At 42.5% G+C, this 16,682-nt stretch overlaps 1 protein-coding gene across 1 annotated transcript in view; it reads right to left on the bottom strand.

Moving 5' to 3' along the window:
* The window catches only part of si:ch211-225h24.2 (uncharacterized protein LOC564539 homolog), a 57,077-nt gene extending 41,467 nt beyond the window's left edge, over window positions 1–15,610 (bottom strand). Inside the window, exon 1 of the mRNA XM_061886153.1 lies at window positions 15,287–15,610. Coding sequence (XP_061742137.1) covers window positions 15,287–15,373 — 87 coding nt within the window. The 5' untranslated portion in view covers window positions 15,374–15,610. The remainder of the gene's footprint in view (window positions 1–15,286) is intronic.
* Between the last annotated feature and the right edge of the window lie 1,072 nt (window positions 15,611–16,682).

Raw genomic sequence — 16,682 nt, 5'->3', positions numbered from 1 at the left:
CAAAAATTTAGGATCGTTTTTATTACGGTGGATGAGATTTGAGTAATATTTAGCTTTAGCTAAGGTAAGCATGCGTTTATAAGTTATTAAACCATCACTCCATGCTTGATGGTGCACCTCAAGTTTAGTCGTGCGCCATTTGCGTTCCAGCTTTCTAAATAATAATTTCTGAGCTCTAGTTTCTTCTGTAAACCACGGGGTGCGCTTTTTTGGAGCCTTTTTTAACTTTAGCGGTGCTAAGTTATCAATGGTTTCGCGCAGGGCAGCGTTTAAAGTTGTTAGTGAGGTTATCAATAGAGCCCACATACTTTGGGAATGGTGCCATTACCGAGGGCAGTAGGTCAGCAAGAGTTGTCGTTGTGGCAGCATTAATGTTGCGGCTGCTATAGCAGTTATTATTATTATTATTAGTTTGACGAACATGCGTCTGAACCTCGAATTTTATAAGGTAATGATCGGACAATACTTTAGTATACGGGAGTATCGAAACTTTGGAAACGGTGATGCCCCTGACAAGCACTAGGTCTATCGTATTACCGTTGCGATGCGTGGGTTCATTTATTATTTGTGTGAGACCACAGCTATCAATTACAGTCTGGAGCGCTACGCACGGTGGGTCCGATGGGGTATTCATATGGATATTAAAGTCCCCCATTATGATTATATTATCGGCGTGTGTCACTAGATCAGCAACGAACTCTGAGAATTCATTGATAAAGTCCGAATAGGGCCCTGGGGGGCGGTAGATAACAGCCAGGTGTAGAGGCAGCGGTGTGACAGACCTCATAGTAAGCACCTCAAACGATTTATTTTTATTATTTATGTTAGGACTAAGGTTAAAGTTTTCGTTGTATATTAGTGCGACCCCCCCACCCCTTTTAAGCGGACGGGCAATATGCGCATGTGTAAAGTTAGGAGGACATGGCTCATTTAGCGCAAAAAAGTCGTTTGGTTTAAGCCAGGTTTCGCTGAGACCGATGACGTTAAGATTGTTGTCTCTGATAATATCATTAACTAATAACGTTTTGGGAGACAATGATCTTATGTTTAAAAAACCTATATTATAGGTAGTGGGCTGTTTCAGGGAATTTTTGATCAAATTATCCGTAGTAGCAATATTGATAATGTTGTGTTTATTATGCCCAGTGCATTCAGTATAATTACGACCATATCTAGGAATTGATACGACAGGAATTTTCCGATTGTTTGATTGTTGCTTTGATAAACTGCACGCATCATGGTTAGCCACCTCAGTAACGGGGATTTTCCGATTGTTTGTTTGTTGCTTTGATAAACTGCACGCATCATAGTTAGCCACCTCAGTAAAACACATGTCCAACTCTGAAACACTCAAAGCAGAAAAAACTTGTTCTAATTTAACTGACTCCTTACCCAGACCAGTAGTCTCGCATTTTCCATCTAAAATCCGTCTTCGGGATGGAGGGAAGTGGTGTTCTGTGGTGATTAGCCTTCTGCTTTGTTTTTAGCCCCGCTCGACATCCGCGTTTCCGATCACACCGCTGGCGTCTGCTCCGTAGACGGCCCCCGCTGCTACTAGACTCCCCTGCTTCACAGGCCGCTGGATGTAGCCGCCGACGTATTCCCATGCTAGTTATCATGTTTAGCACGCACGCGTCTATCAGTCCAAAACGGCCCGATGTGTCCACATCCAGAAGTGTCTGGCGGTCGTACGTGATCACGGGAGTGACCACGATGTGAGCCAGCCATAAAGTTTGTAGAATTGTCCGGTATTTCTGCCAAATGTTCCATCTTTAGCAGGAGCTCCGCAATGTTGCAGCCCGTCCGGGCGCCGCCATCTCACTTTTTTCAATATACATATATATCTTATATACATATATATATATATATATATATATATATATATATATATATAAATATATATATATATATATATATATATATATATATATATATATTATATATATATATAAAATAACAATAACGGTCTGGGACCCTTTGGGACTGTGTGACAAGGGGTGGTACTTTCGTGACCTCTGCGGTGCTTTTTTTGTGGACTTCCGGATCTGCCCCCCGGCAGGAGGCAGAGCCATGCTTTCTCCACCCCAGTGGACGATGGCGTGGAACACCGCAGAGGCCACCACAGTGTATATGTTTCTTTTACTTTTTATTGATAGCTGTATGTAGAAGTGGCTGGTTGTATCAGCTCCGCTGCTTCAACGTCTTTCATGTCCTTTTTCTTTGATGTTTGATGTTTCCCCTTTACACACATGTAAGAGGGATGTGTACTATGGCTATGAGTTGTTGTTTTTTCCCTTGGCTTCAGTCTGGACCCCCTCTCCAGAGGCCCAGGCTTAGACCGATTTTTTTATTTTATTTTATTTTATATTTTATTTTATTCTCCCATTCCCTCCCCTTGTTTACCTGTATCTCACCTTTTTTTTAAGGGGCGCTTGAAGTCGGCAGACCCGTTAGTGATCCTGTTCTGTCTCCCTGTAATGTTTGTCTGATCTTGAATGGGATTGTGCTGAAAATGTAAATTTTCCTGAAAGAACTCTCCTGAAGGAATAAATAAAGTATTATCTATCTATCCATCTATCTATCTATCTAGATATCTAACAAGTACAAAAACAGATTTACCAATGTCGGGAGTTAGCGTCGTCACTTGTTGTGGGAAACAAAGGCTGGGATGCGAGAGCGAGTAACAGAAAATGCAGGCTTAAATAAGAATGGTAATCACAAACAGGTGAGAGTCCGGAAACAAGGAACAGGTGGAACAAATCTGCAACCATGGCGACAGAACAAACCAGCAAGTATCCCACAAACCCAGAAATCCAAATAAAAAACAATCCGGGCAGCGGATCGTAACATCACCCTCCCCTTAAGGGACAGATGCCAGATGTCTCACAAAATATACAGCAACCCCCCACCCCACAACAAGACAGTCCAAAAGTGAAGAAGGCGGAGGGAGGACATGGTGGAGGGTTGCCAGGTCCTGTGTCCCCGAATCCACCGGGGGCACGTCAGGTGGCGGCGGCGGGCGACTTCCTACAGGCCACATCCGTGGCCGACGTGGAGGTGGATGCACCCGGCGAGGAGGAAGCCCAGGGTACGGCCACACCCGTGGCCGACGTGGGGGTGGATGCGTCCGGCGAGGAGGACGCCCTGGGTACGGCCACACCCGTGGCCGACGTGGAGGTGGATGCGTCGGGGTCATCATCGTGGAGGGCATGGAAGCCGCTGATGTAGCAGATGAAGACGGTGCTGATGTCGCAGACGATGCAGGTGCGGGTGCAGCAACCGAAACAGGTGGCGCTGTCGTCGTTAAGAAGAAAGGTGGCGTCGTCGTCATCGTGGGACCAGGCGGAGTCGTCGTCGTTGAGGCAGGCGCTGGAGTGTGGTCCAGCCAGAGGTCAGGTGCTGGAGTGGGATCCAGCCAGAGGTCAGGTGCTGGAGTGGGATCCAGACTGGGGTCAGCTGCTGGTGTGTGAACCAGCCAAGAGGCTGAGTGGGATCCAGCCAAGGGTCCGGTGCTGTAGTACGATCCAGACCGGGGTCCGGGGCTGTGTGTGAACCAGTTTGGGACTAGGACTAAGACCAGGACTTGGGCAAGGACTAAGACTTGGACTTGGACAAGGACTAATACTTGGACTGGAACTACGACTAGGGCTTGGACTTGGACAAGGACTAAGACTCAGACTTGGACAAGGACTAAGACTAGGACTTGGACAAGGACTAAGACTAGGACTTGGGCAAGGACTAAGACTAGGACTTGGGCAAGGACTAAGACAAGGACTTGGACTAGGACTTGGGCAAGGACCAAGACTAAGGCTATGATTATCAGGTGCAACCCGTGATACATCTAGCCATGGTGCAAGTGGAGGCGGTCTAGCTGGAGGTTGCGGTTTAACAGAACGGAACACCGGTGGAGGAGGCCGCGTAGGAAGTTGCGGCTTAGCGGGTCGAAAGACCGGAGGTGGAGGACTAGTGGGTGTTTTCGGCTTGGCGGGCCGGAAAATCGGTGGAGGAGGTCTAACAGGAGGCTGGGGCTTAGCAGGAAGCAGCTGTGCTACCTCCGTAGCACAGTTACTAGCACTAGCTCCCCCCTCAAGGTGCGAATCCCAGACGCGCTCCCTGTGGTCTATGATTGCCTCAAAGGGTGGGCGGAGGGAGGTCAGGAGGAGGGTAGACTCCTCCCCTCTCAATTGTCCAAAATATCCTCTCGGAGGAGAGGAAAAGGCCACTGACTTGGCCGGGGATTGAGACCTTAGGGCCGGGGTACAAAGTGAAGGTGACTGAGAACGACTAGGCTTATGATTAATAAAATTGTCCTAGTAAAGTTTATTCCTAGCGTGCAAGTCCTTAGTGGATGAGTGAGGAAATGAAGTTAAAAAAACTCCTCATCACTGCTAACCTCAAAAAATGTCTGAGAAAAGGAGTCTAAATAAAAGTCTCCGGTGATGTCATGGTGGGCGTTAACAGAGTGACTTCACCTTGATTGACAGGTGGGCCAGAGAAGTCTTTTGAAAAGGGAACAAAGGAATTACCTGACGAGTGAGGGGAATATTGGACGGGTTGTAGATGGCTGGAGAGGTCATGAAACGGGAACGTCTCTGTCGCGGGGCGAAGTCTTCTGTCGCAACTTCCGCCCTCGCGGACGTGAGCGAGCTAGCAAGGAGGCCTCACCGAGCCGGACGGAGCTGAGCGGGACCAGAACCCCACCAGGGCCCCAGATCATCTCCACGTCCGGCGAACAGCGGAGCAATTCCTCTTCCATGGCTCGGAGAATGTCCCATGTTCCACCATCGTCGACCTGCATAATGCCCGCAGCGAAAGAAGCTTTTTCTGCTCGCATCGTAATGTGACGTTTGCTAGGCATGGTGGTGATGGTGGTTCCTCCAAGATGCAGTTCGGGCTCGGACACAGGGTAAAGGTAAGAAATGCTGTTTTTTTTAACTAAAAACAGGCTAAGAACAAAAACACTGGTGCTAAGTGTAAAAGACAAACCAAAAGTGCTAGCATGGAAGCTAGGGAACTAAACGCAGGAATAGCATGGAAGCTAACAAGTACAAAAACAGGTTTACTAATGTCGGGAGTTAGCGTCCTCACTTGTTGTGGGAAACAAAGGCTAAGATGCGAGAGCGAGTAACAGAAAATGCAGGCTTAAATACGGATGGTAATCACAAACAGGTGAGAGTCCGGAAACAAGGAACAGGTGGAACAAATCTGCAACCATGGCGACAGAACAAACCAGGAAGTGTCCCACAAACCCAAAAATCCAATTAACAAACGATCCGGGCGGCGGATCGTAACATTATGTGTCTTCACCTCCTGTTGTCATTATTCCTTTGAGTATATGTAAAACTCTCTAATCTAAGATAGCAAGGCTTGTAACTTCAATGTGCATAATTGAGTATCTTAGTTGCTCCGATATAATGTGTTTGTACACGTTTTTATATTGGGGTACGTCATTTATTAATGGGGAGAGAGGTTAATGTCTCGTCTCCATGTTAGCATTCAAGCTAGTTAGCGAGCTAACGCTAGCTTGCTTTCCTTTTGAGCAGTGTCACCGGTCCATGAGTTTATCAAAGTGTGGTTATCAATCACGGTTTAACAAAAACATTTATTTAAAACAGTTATACTAACTGTCAGGAGTTTCCTTTATTTTACCATTTTGTTCGTTTTTGTTTTATTTTTGTCGCTACAACCATTGCCCAACGCTAGATTTTAAAATGGTACAATCTTGTCCTCTAACAATATCCATGAACTAGGAAAAATTCTTCTAACATTATTGACTGTTTAATAAATACATTTTTGGTCAATTGACTTAGTTGTGATTTGCTTCTTTGCATGAAAGTTTAAAAGTAGCATATATTAATGCAGTATGAAGAAGAATGTTTAATGTAGACACATAGAATCATCATACTGCTGTGATTATATGTATCAAGTGTTAATTCAAGTCGAAGGCAAAATATCAAGTCCAAGGCAAAATATTAAGATATATATAGTGCATCACGAAATAAAAATATCGAGATATTAAAAAAAGGCCATATCGCCCAGCCCTACTTTTCAAGACAGCAGATCAAAATATAATGTTTATTCTGCCAAGAAAGTATATTGTTTGTATTCATTTTATACATATTTTTAAATAAAAGTTGTTATAATATTTCAGTGTGTATAAGTACTCTTTGAGCACATTCAACAATACTGTCATAATAATGATAACTGTGACAATTTTTGATTCTAGGGTAGGGGTCGACCAGTCCTGTCACAACTTCTAACAAATGTGAATATACGTTAGTATGCTGCTTCCTAGTTCATTTAGTATGCGCTAAACCATTTTGAGTTCTACAGTACTGTCAAATGACCTTAAATGGTCAGCGAGAGAAAAAAATATGTTTTGAACCAAAGTTAAATCAAGCAGTGGCACAAACGTTCATGTAATTTCCAAAACAGAAAGTGCAAGATTGTCTTAGGCATTTTAAGTGTTAAATAACAATGAGCTGCATAATAGGAAATCAAACAGTGTTTACCCTTCGCTACCTGGTAGGTTACTACATCCATCCATCCATGTTCTACCGCTTATTCCCTTTGGGGTCACGGGGGGCGCTGCTACGGACGTCTTTCTGTGTGGAGTTTGCATGTTCTCCCCGTGAATGCGTGGGTTCCCTCCGGGTACTCCGGCTTCCTCCCACTTCCAAAGACATGCACCTGGGGATAGGTTGATTGGCAACACTAAATGGTCCCTAGTGTGTGAATGTGAGTGTGAATGTTGTCTGTCTTTCTGTGTTGGCCCTGCGATGAGGTGGCGACTTGTCCAGGGTGTACCCCGCCTTCCGCCCGATTGTAGCTGAGATAGGCGCCAGCGCCCCCCGCGACCCCAAAAGGGAATAAGCGGTAGAAAATGGATGGATGGATGGATTAGCAGTAATGCTACATTTTATAGCAACGCATGTGCCGCATGCTTGACTTATTACGGTTGTCTGTTCGACATATTCCCAATTGAAGCCAAACCATCGCCAGAAGATTGGCCCCTGCTGTTTTTCTTGGGAATTACTTCTTCCTTTATTCGCACATTCTTTCTCTCGTATTACCAATCGCACGGCTTTGCTAACATCAAAGCTAATGTTACCCATGCTGCTACCTCTCTGCTCCGCGAGGGCGTATAAGAATGTGACGTATGACATGACAATATGTGACGTATGTATGAAGCTACGCTTTCTGGCTGTGAGAAGGAGAGGCCGGAAAGACTGGGAAGAGCCTTTAGTGTAATGCCCGCAGCTAAAAGCAACTGCGTGAGAACATATACTCGAATATCACGATATAGTCATTTTCTATATCGCACAGAGACAAACCCGCGATATATCGTGTATATCGATATATCGCCCAGCCCTATTGAAAAGCCATAATTATTTTATTTGAGGGTTTAAATGTTTTTATCTTCAGCTTTGTAAAGATAAAACGGATTTTGGGCAGTTTAATTTCGGTATATGTGTATTCACCTCCTGTTGTCATTATTCTTTTGAGTATATGTAAAACACTCTAATGTTAGCTTGCGGCTACGATTTCAGTACTATTGAAGATATTTGCTCCTTCTCAATTACATGGTAATATTTTTTTGACAAAATACAACCAATAGTACGTTAATGTTGACTCTTACTTGTGCAAAGTAATCCCCCAATTGCTATTTACAACAGTCTGCTCATTTGAGCAGGAAAATGCTGAACACCAGCCTAAACTGCCGAATTTCTCGCGTCACAGCAGCCAATGCTGCGTCTACTTATAAGATGTCTATGGTGTCACCGGCCATAGGTTTATCAAAGTGTGGTTATTGATCACGATTTTATTTTATACTAACCGTCAGGCGTTTACCACAGTTTATCATTGTACCGTTTATCGTTACATCCCTAACTGATAGATAAACAATGCTTTGTGAACATTTCACTTTTTTTAGACAAATGTGTATTTTTCTTTATTTGACAATTTTTGCACTTTTGTTTCGCTTTTGTGTTATTTTGTCGCGACAACACTTCCCCAACGCTAGATTTCAAAATGGTAAAACTTGTTCTATACAACATCCATGAACCAGAAAGTAGTCTTCTAACGTTTACTTTTGTTCAAAAAATGTATTTTCTCTCGCTGACCATTTAAGGCAGGGGTGTTAAATTCATTTTAGATCGGGGGGCCACATGGAGAAAAATCTATTTCCAAGTGGGCCGGACTGGTAAAATCACAGTACGATTACTTCAAAATAAAGACAATTTCAGATAGTTTTCTTTGTTTAAAAATAGAACCAGCACATTCTGAAATTGTACAAATCATAATGTTGTTGGGTTTTTTTTACACTTACGTGTTGCGGTTAATAGTATTCTATCTTTATTTGTAGTTATTTATATTTTCTGAATAAATTATTTTATAATGTTCATCAGTCAACTCATTGGTGTTAATTTTCAATCTATCGAGATAAAAAAATTATATCAAAATCAAATTACAGTATGTTATTTATGTAGTTTGATCATTTTCCTCAACTGATACTGTACTAACATCATGTGGTATATTTTGTACATATGTAGCATCATCTAAAAAGATACAAAGAATTGCTGTTGCGACATCCAGTAGACACATTTAAAACAGCTGTTTCTTTCATTCCGAAATTTCAGCTTAATTTTTATACTTAGCAAACACATCCCGCGGGCCGGATAAAACGTTTGACACCCTAGGTTTAAGGTCATTTGACAGTAGTCTATCACTCAAAATGGTACAGTCGAGTTGTTCTTTAGCGCATACTAAATGAAAATGGGAAGTAGCCTGCTAACTTAAATTCACTTTTTTTAGAAGAATGTATTTTCTCTTTCTGACTACTTGAAGTTGTGACAGGACCTGTTGACCCCCACCCTAGAATCAGAAATGGTGCGGTCTAATCATCTTTAGCCGTGTTTTTTCAACCTTGTTTGAGCCAAGGCGCATTTTTTTCATTGAAACAATTCTGAGGCACACCACCAGCAGAAATAATTAAAAAACAAAACCCCATAGCCGATATTGACAATAAAAAGTTGTTCTCGCAATTGTTGGATATGAATTCAAACCATAACCAAGCATGAATCACTATAGCTCTTGTCTCAAAGTTGGTCTACTGTCATGACCTGTCACATCACGCTTTTAATTATTTTGAGTTTTTTGCTGTTTTTCTGTGTGTAATGTTTTAATCCTTGTCTTCCGCTCCTGTTTTGGTGTTTTTTCCCCGTTTTGTTGGTATTTTCCTGTTGCAGTTTCATGTCTTTGTTGAGCACTATTCTCCACACCTGCTTTGTTTTCGCAATCTAGACTATTTAAGTTGTGCGGACGCTTTTCTTCTTTGTGGGGACATTGTCGATTGTGATGTCATGTTCGAATGTACTCTGTGGACGCCATATCTCCTTCACACGCTGTAAGTCTTTGCTATCGTCCAGCATTTTGTGTTTTGTTTATTTTACAGCCAGTTCAGTTTTAGTTTCGTTTTGCACAGCCATGCCTAAGCTTCAATTACTTTTCTTAGGGGCACTCGGCCCTTGTCTATTTTTGGTTTAAGCATTTTTGCCCGCAGGATGCCTCTTGTTCCCGTTATCTACAAACCCCGTTTCCATATGAGTTGGGAAATTGTGTTAAATGTAAATATAAACGGAATACAATGATTTGCAAATCCATTTCAACCCATATTCAATTGAATGCACTACAAAGACAACATATTTGATGTTCAAAATCATAAACTTAATTTTTTTTTAGCAAATAAAAATTTACTTGGAATTTCGTGGCTGCAACACGTGCCAAAGTGTTACATCACCTTTTCTTTTAACAACACTCAATAAAGGTTTGGGAACTGAGGAAACTAATTGTTGAAGCTTTGAAAGAGGAATTCTTTCCCATTCTTGTTTTATGTAGAGCTTCAGTCGTTCAACAGTCCGGGGTCTCCACTGAATGGGGCTTGGCATTGTCTTGCTGAAATAAGCAGGGGCGTCCATGAAAAAGACGGCGCTTAGATGGCAGCATATGTTGTTCCAAAACCTGTATGTACCTTTCAGCATTAATGGTGCCTTCACAGATGTGTAAGTTACACATGCCTTGGGCACTAATGCACCCCCATACCATCACACATGCTGGCTTTTGAACTTTGCATCGATAACAGTCTGGACAGTTCGATTACCCTTCGGTCCGGATGACACGATGTCGAATATTTCCCAAAAATATTTGAAATGTGGACTCGTCAGACCATAGAACACTTTTCCACTTTGTATCATTCCATCTTAGATGATCTCGGGCCCAGAGAAGCCGGCGGCGTTTCTGGATGTTTTTGATAAATGGCTTTCGCTTTGCCTAGTAGAGCTTTAACTCGCACTTACAGATGTAGCGACGAACTGTATTTAGTGCCAGTGTTTTTTTGAAGTAATCCTGAGCCCTTGTGGTGATATCCTTTAGAGATTCATGTCGCTTTTTGATACAGTGCCGTCCTAGGGATAGAAGGTCATGGTCAATGTTGGTTTACGGCCATGCCGCTTACGTGGAGTGATTTCTCCAGATTCCCTGAACCTTTTGATGATATTATGGACCGTAGATGTTGAAATCCTAAAATGTCTTGCAATTGCACTTTGAGAAACGTTGTTCTTAAACTGTTTGACTATTTGCTCACAGAGTTGTGGACAAAGTGGTGTACTTCGCCCCATCCTTTCTTGTGAAAGACTGAGCGTGTTTTGGGAAGCTGTTTTTATACCCAATCATGGCACCCACCTGTTTCCAATTAACCTGCACACCTGTGGGATGTTCCAAAAAAGTGCTTGATTAGCATTCCTCAACTTTATCAGTATGTATTGCCACCTTTCCCAACTTCTTTGTCACATGTTGCTGGCATGAAATTGTAAAGTTAATGATTATTTGCAAAAAAAAATGTTTATCAGTTTGAACATCAAATATGTTGTCTTTGTAGCACATTCAACTGAATATGGGTTGAAAATTATTTGCAAATCATTGTATTCCGTTTATATTTACATCTAACACAATTAGGGTGTACCCCCCTTCCGCCCGTTTGTAGCTGAGATAGGCGCCAGCGCCCCCGTGACCCCAAAAGGGAATAAGCAGTAGAAAATGGATGGATGGATGGACAATTTCCCAACTCATGGAAGCGGAGTTTGCAGCTACCTGCTGCCACCTATTGATATGGGGGAGTCTAACATGGTTACTCTGCCGAGCTCTAAACGGACACTCAACAATGGCACATTATTTACGGATTACATTTACTTGTGTGGAAAAAATATTTTTAGCCCAATTAGGTAAAATTACACAGGGTTACATGAACCAGGAAGTAGCCTACTAACTAACATACATTCAAGTTTGTAGAAGAACGTATTTCCTCTTTCTGACCATGTTAGTTGTGACGCCCCTTAACCTAGAACTCAAAAATCCTGCGGTCTAGTTGTCTTCGCCAACTACATGAACCAGGAAGTAGCCTGCTAACTGACGGGTGTTTCATTTACCTCGGAAGTTGGAAGACTTCCAGATAAGAAGTTGGAAATCAAGATGGCCTCATCCACGAGAGCAATTATTGAGCTAGTCTTATCTGAATCTAAACAACTTCAAGACAAACTTACGCTCCTTCTGCAACCTTCAAACACGGTGAACGAAAAGGAAACACAAAGACGCCACTGTTAGCAAGGTGGAACAAAAAAGGTAATTTAGACGACAGTAACTTTGTTTGTCATAAGATGGCCCTGCATTAGTAGCTGCTGTGGTGCAGAAGCTCTGTGCTCTTGTGTTTCCTCGTTTCTGTTCTTCAGAATCAGAATCAGAATTAGAAACACCTTAATAAACCCCGAGGGGAAATTCAGATTTCCAGCACAATCTTATTAAAAAGCAGACAAACATTACATGGAGACAGAACAGAACCTACTCAGTGGCCTAGTGGTTAGCGTGTCCGCCCTGAGATCGGTAGGGTGTGAGTTTAAACCCCGGCCGAGTCATACCAAAGACTATAAAAATGGGAGCCATTGCCTCCCTGCTTGGCACTCAGCATCAAGGGTTGGAATTGGGGGTGAAATCACCATAAATGATTCCCGGGCGCGGCACCGCTGCTGCCCACTGCTCCCCTCAATTCCCAGGGGTGATCAAGGGGATGGGTCGATTGCGAAGGACAAAATTCACCAATCCTACTGCGAGTGTGACAACCATTGGTACCGGTACTTTAACTTTAACTCTAACAGGATCGCTGACGGGTATGTCAACTTCCGGTGTCCATGGGTAAACGCTGGGGGAGTGACAAAAAAAATATTCAGTCTAAGCCTGGGGATCCAGACTGAGGCCAATAAAGAAAAAAAACTCATAGCCACAGCACACATAAACATGTGTGTGTCAAAGGGAAACATCAAGGAACACAAAGGACATTACAGACCTTAAAAGAGTAGAGCTGATGCAACCAGCCACTTCTACACACAGCCACAAAAGTAAAACAACAACAAAAAAAAAAAAAAACATATACTCTGTGGTGGCCTCTGCAGTGTTCCACGCCATCGTCTGCTGGGGTGGGGGTAGCATGGCCAGAGACAGGAGCAGACACAACAAACCAACCAAAAGAGCCGAGTCTACCCTAGACCGCCCAATAACTCTCGGCCAGTGTCCAGTCCGCATGGATGAGCGACGATACGTCCAATGAGACCGAAGTGTCCGATACCTGCTCATTCATCCAAGACACTGTCCCGGCGCTCAGCAACAGCTCCGCAGCCCTGTCTCTTCATCCGCATCTCCTTCAGTCTCTCTAAACGGACTCTGGTGTGGCAGAGACCCAGCGCGTGGGGAGCCCAGAGAAGAGACGGGGCTGCGGAGCTAGTGTTGAGCTTCGGGTTGGACGGGCTTCATGGGGCTCTGGCTGAATGAGCATGTATCAGACACATCTGTCTCGAGGGGGATTCTCTCACATCCGCACAGACTGGACGTTGCCCGGGGGCTGGTGGGCGTGCCTTGGTCTGAGTCTTTGCTTTGTTGGGTCTGTTCCTCTCTCTGACCACGTGGCCCCCTATTTCGGCAAAGAATGGCGTGGAGTACTGCAGAGGCCAACGCAGTGTATGGGTGTCGAAATGTTTTTTGTTTTGTTTTGTTGTTTGTCTGTGTATTTGTATGTGTGCAATATGTATCATTTATTGCTTTTTTTTATTTATTTTTTTTGTGTTTTACTTTATAGTTGTATGTAGGTTCCGCTGAATTGGCAGCTGGTTGAATCAGCTTTTAATGTATTTTATGTCCTTTGTGTTCTTTGATGTTTCCCTTATGTTCTCATACCAAGATGGCACCGCAGAGGGCCGCCATTTTACTGCGCTCGCTCGTATTTGTTGCATTTTTTTCTTCGTTTCTTACATTGAACAAAGAGAGCACAGTCTACCAATAAAAAGTCCTTGTGTGTCAAACATGGCTGGTAAATAAAGCTGACTCTGATATACAGTACAGTGTATTTATACAGTACTATACCATACGTAAAGTATTTCCAGCGCTTCACTTTTTCTACATTTTGTTATGTTACAGCCTAAAGTCATTTTAGGGACGGCGTGGCGCAGTGGGAGAGTGACCGTGCGCAACCCAATGGTCCCTGGTTCAATCCCTACCTAGAACCAACCTTGTCACGTCCATTGTGTGCTGAGCAAGACACCTCACCCTTGCTCCTGATGGGTGCTGGTTAGCGCCTTGCATGGCAGCTCCCTCCATCAGTGTGTGAATGTGTGTGTGAATGGGTTAATGTGGAAGTAGTGTCAAAGCGCTTTGAGTACCTTGAAGGTCAAAAAAGCGCTATACAAGTTCAAACCATTTATTTTTATCCTCCAAATTCTACAGACAATACAACATAATGACAATGTAAAAGGTTGTTGTGTTTTTTTTAATATTGCAAAATTATTGGAAATAAAAAAATAAAAATAAAAAAATCACACATACTTAAGTATTCCCAGCTTTTGCTCAATACTTTGTTGACGCACATTTGGCCAAAATTTCAGCCTCAAGTCTATTTTGAATACAAAGCCACAAGTTTGGCACACCTATCTTTGGACAGTTTCGCCCATTCCTCTTTGCAGCACTTCTCAAAGTTCATCAGGTTGGATGGGAAGCATTAGTTTTCGTCCAGGATGTCTCTTTACATTGCTTCATTCATCTCTTCCTGACTAGGCTTCCAGTTCCTGCCGCTCAAAACAACTCAGTAGCATGATGCTGCCACCACCATGCTTCCCTGTAGGGATAGAATTGGCCTGTTGATGAGCGGTGCCTGGTTTCCTCCAAACATGATGCCTGGCATTCACACCGACAAGTTCAATCTTTGTCTCAAGTTACCAGATACTTTTGTTTCTAATTGTTTGAGTTCTTCATGTTATTTTGGAAAACTTTTTACTGCGTCTGGCCATTATAACATCCGAATTGGTGCAGATATAGTTGTCCTTCTGTAAGGAAACGGAGGAAATATGTAGCTCTGACAGACTGACCATCGGGTACTTGGTCACCTACCTGACTACCTGACCCGACCTACTGACTGACCTACTGACTTGGGCCAATTTAATGTTGCCAATCAACCTATTGCCAGGTGCATGTCTTTGGGGAAGGGAGGAAGCTGGAGAACCCGGAGGGAAGCCACGCAGTCACATGGAGAACATGCAAACTCCACACAGAAAAATCTTGAGTAAAAAAAAAAAAAAAAAAAAACATTTCACACTGTCATTGTGGGTTATTTTATGTAGAATTTTGAGGACAAAAGTGAAATAATTCCATTTTGGAATGTGAAGCACAGCAAATACTCTCCCGATGCACCGTATGTCCAACAAAAACTAGTCAGAAATGGTAATAATTGCTATTACAGAAGCGTTTATTATATTTTTCGGATAGGTTGATTGGCAACACTAAATTGTCCCTAGTGTGTGAATGTGAGTGTGAATGTTGTCTATCTGTGTTGGCCTTTTGATGAGATTGCGACTTGTCCAGGGTGTATTCCACCTTCCGCCCGATTGTAGCCGAGAAAGGCACCAGCGCCTCCCGCGACCCCAAAGGGATTAAGCGGTAGAAATGGATGGATGGAAGGATGGACTCGGAGTGGCCATCTTTGGAAGTTAAGTTGGAACCTATATTATATTATCAGTCTTTTGTTTCTTATTTTTTTCTTTTTGGCTGTGTGGCAGCAATTAGTTGTATGTTTTTAGCTTCATGGATTAAATTAGGAATATGACAGTAAACAACTTTAAAGAGACTTGCTTTAAGGAACAATAGCCTGTTGGAGTAACTGGAAGAAAAGAGTAGTATTGTTGGTGTGCGGTACCTTGTAAGAGTGATGGTAGTGCCAGGACATGTCGTCTTCTTCTGATGCAGAATCCACCAGTACTTTACTCTTGCTTCTTCTAAACATAGCTCCACGTTCACCGAAAATGTTTGATCTAACAAACAAACAATGCAGTCCCTTTTTGTTGTCCGGATCAAACCACAAAGAACTTTAAAGACGGACGATTCAGCTGTTTAAAAAAAAAAAAGTTCTTAGTTTTTAATTCACTAAAGTGGGAATTCCGGCATGAAACGTCGATCTTTCCCGTTTGGCGTGTAATAAATGAGTGTGTGCGTGTGCGTGTTGGTGTGTGAGTTTGGTGGGGGCGTTTTTACCCAGGCTCGACCACCTGGACTAGCTCCTCCCCCCTGCTCTCCCCCTGGGCCTGCCTCCAGTTGTCGTGGGTGATGCAGGAAGGAGGTAGGTCATAATCATGCCTCTCCTAACCAATCTACTATGCACACATTACTGGTAAATACTAGAACTTCGGAGACAAAGAAAACGCCCATCCCCTTTTAATGGACTAGTCATTCATTTTTTATTCATCTCCTTCATTGTTGTGCATTTTTGATCAATAGACAATTAAACTTAAGCAACTAAACACATATTTACACACCCACAGTATGCTTGAGAAGGAACAGGATGAAGAAAATCCTATATTTCTTGCCCCCTTCAACATAATAAGTAGTCTTATTTAATGGATAGCCCCGATTCACAGGCATACAAACCAAACGAATACATCCAAATATAATTAAAACAATCAAAAACCACAAACAAAAAAAAACAAGTGCAAAACGTCATGAAGCACAAACCGAACAAAAAAAGTAATATACACCTCACTGGATGATACAAAACAAATACAAAAGCACTCAAAAAATAAGTAAAATAATAAATATAAAGCAAAATGTAGACACTTGCTGCTGTCCATATGATATTATTATTCTGTCTTTATATATTTTTGTCAATTGGAATATACTGTAAGTCGTACAATCTTTATCTCATTATAAAGAGAATTCCACAGTTTGACTCCCACCACTGATATACACATTTGTTTTAAAGTTGTCCTTGAATAGTGATATTTGAAATGACCTTTTCTTCTATGCTCTTCATTCTCAGAAGTGATGATAAACATTTTTTTGTAAATTTGCTGGTAATGTTTTACTTTCAGCCATAAACATAACACATAATGTCTGTACCTTTACTAGATTCTGTAGTTTCGAAAAACCAGAATTAATAAATGATTGTTAGTGTGTTCTAGTTAATCTGCTTTATGAATAATCCTTATAGATCTGTTCTGTACTTGATACATAGCCTTTATGTTACTCTCATATGTGTTCCCTCACACTTCCACACAGTAGTATCCTTTAAATCACTTTCAAACACACAAAATAAACAG

This window comes from Nerophis ophidion, linkage group LG24 (assembly GCF_033978795.1).
Source record: "Nerophis ophidion isolate RoL-2023_Sa linkage group LG24, RoL_Noph_v1.0, whole genome shotgun sequence".
NCBI classification, from domain to species: domain Eukaryota; kingdom Metazoa; phylum Chordata; class Actinopteri; order Syngnathiformes; family Syngnathidae; genus Nerophis; species Nerophis ophidion.
Note: the sequence above shows the minus strand (reverse complement) of the source record. Positions and strands in the feature narration are given on the sequence as shown.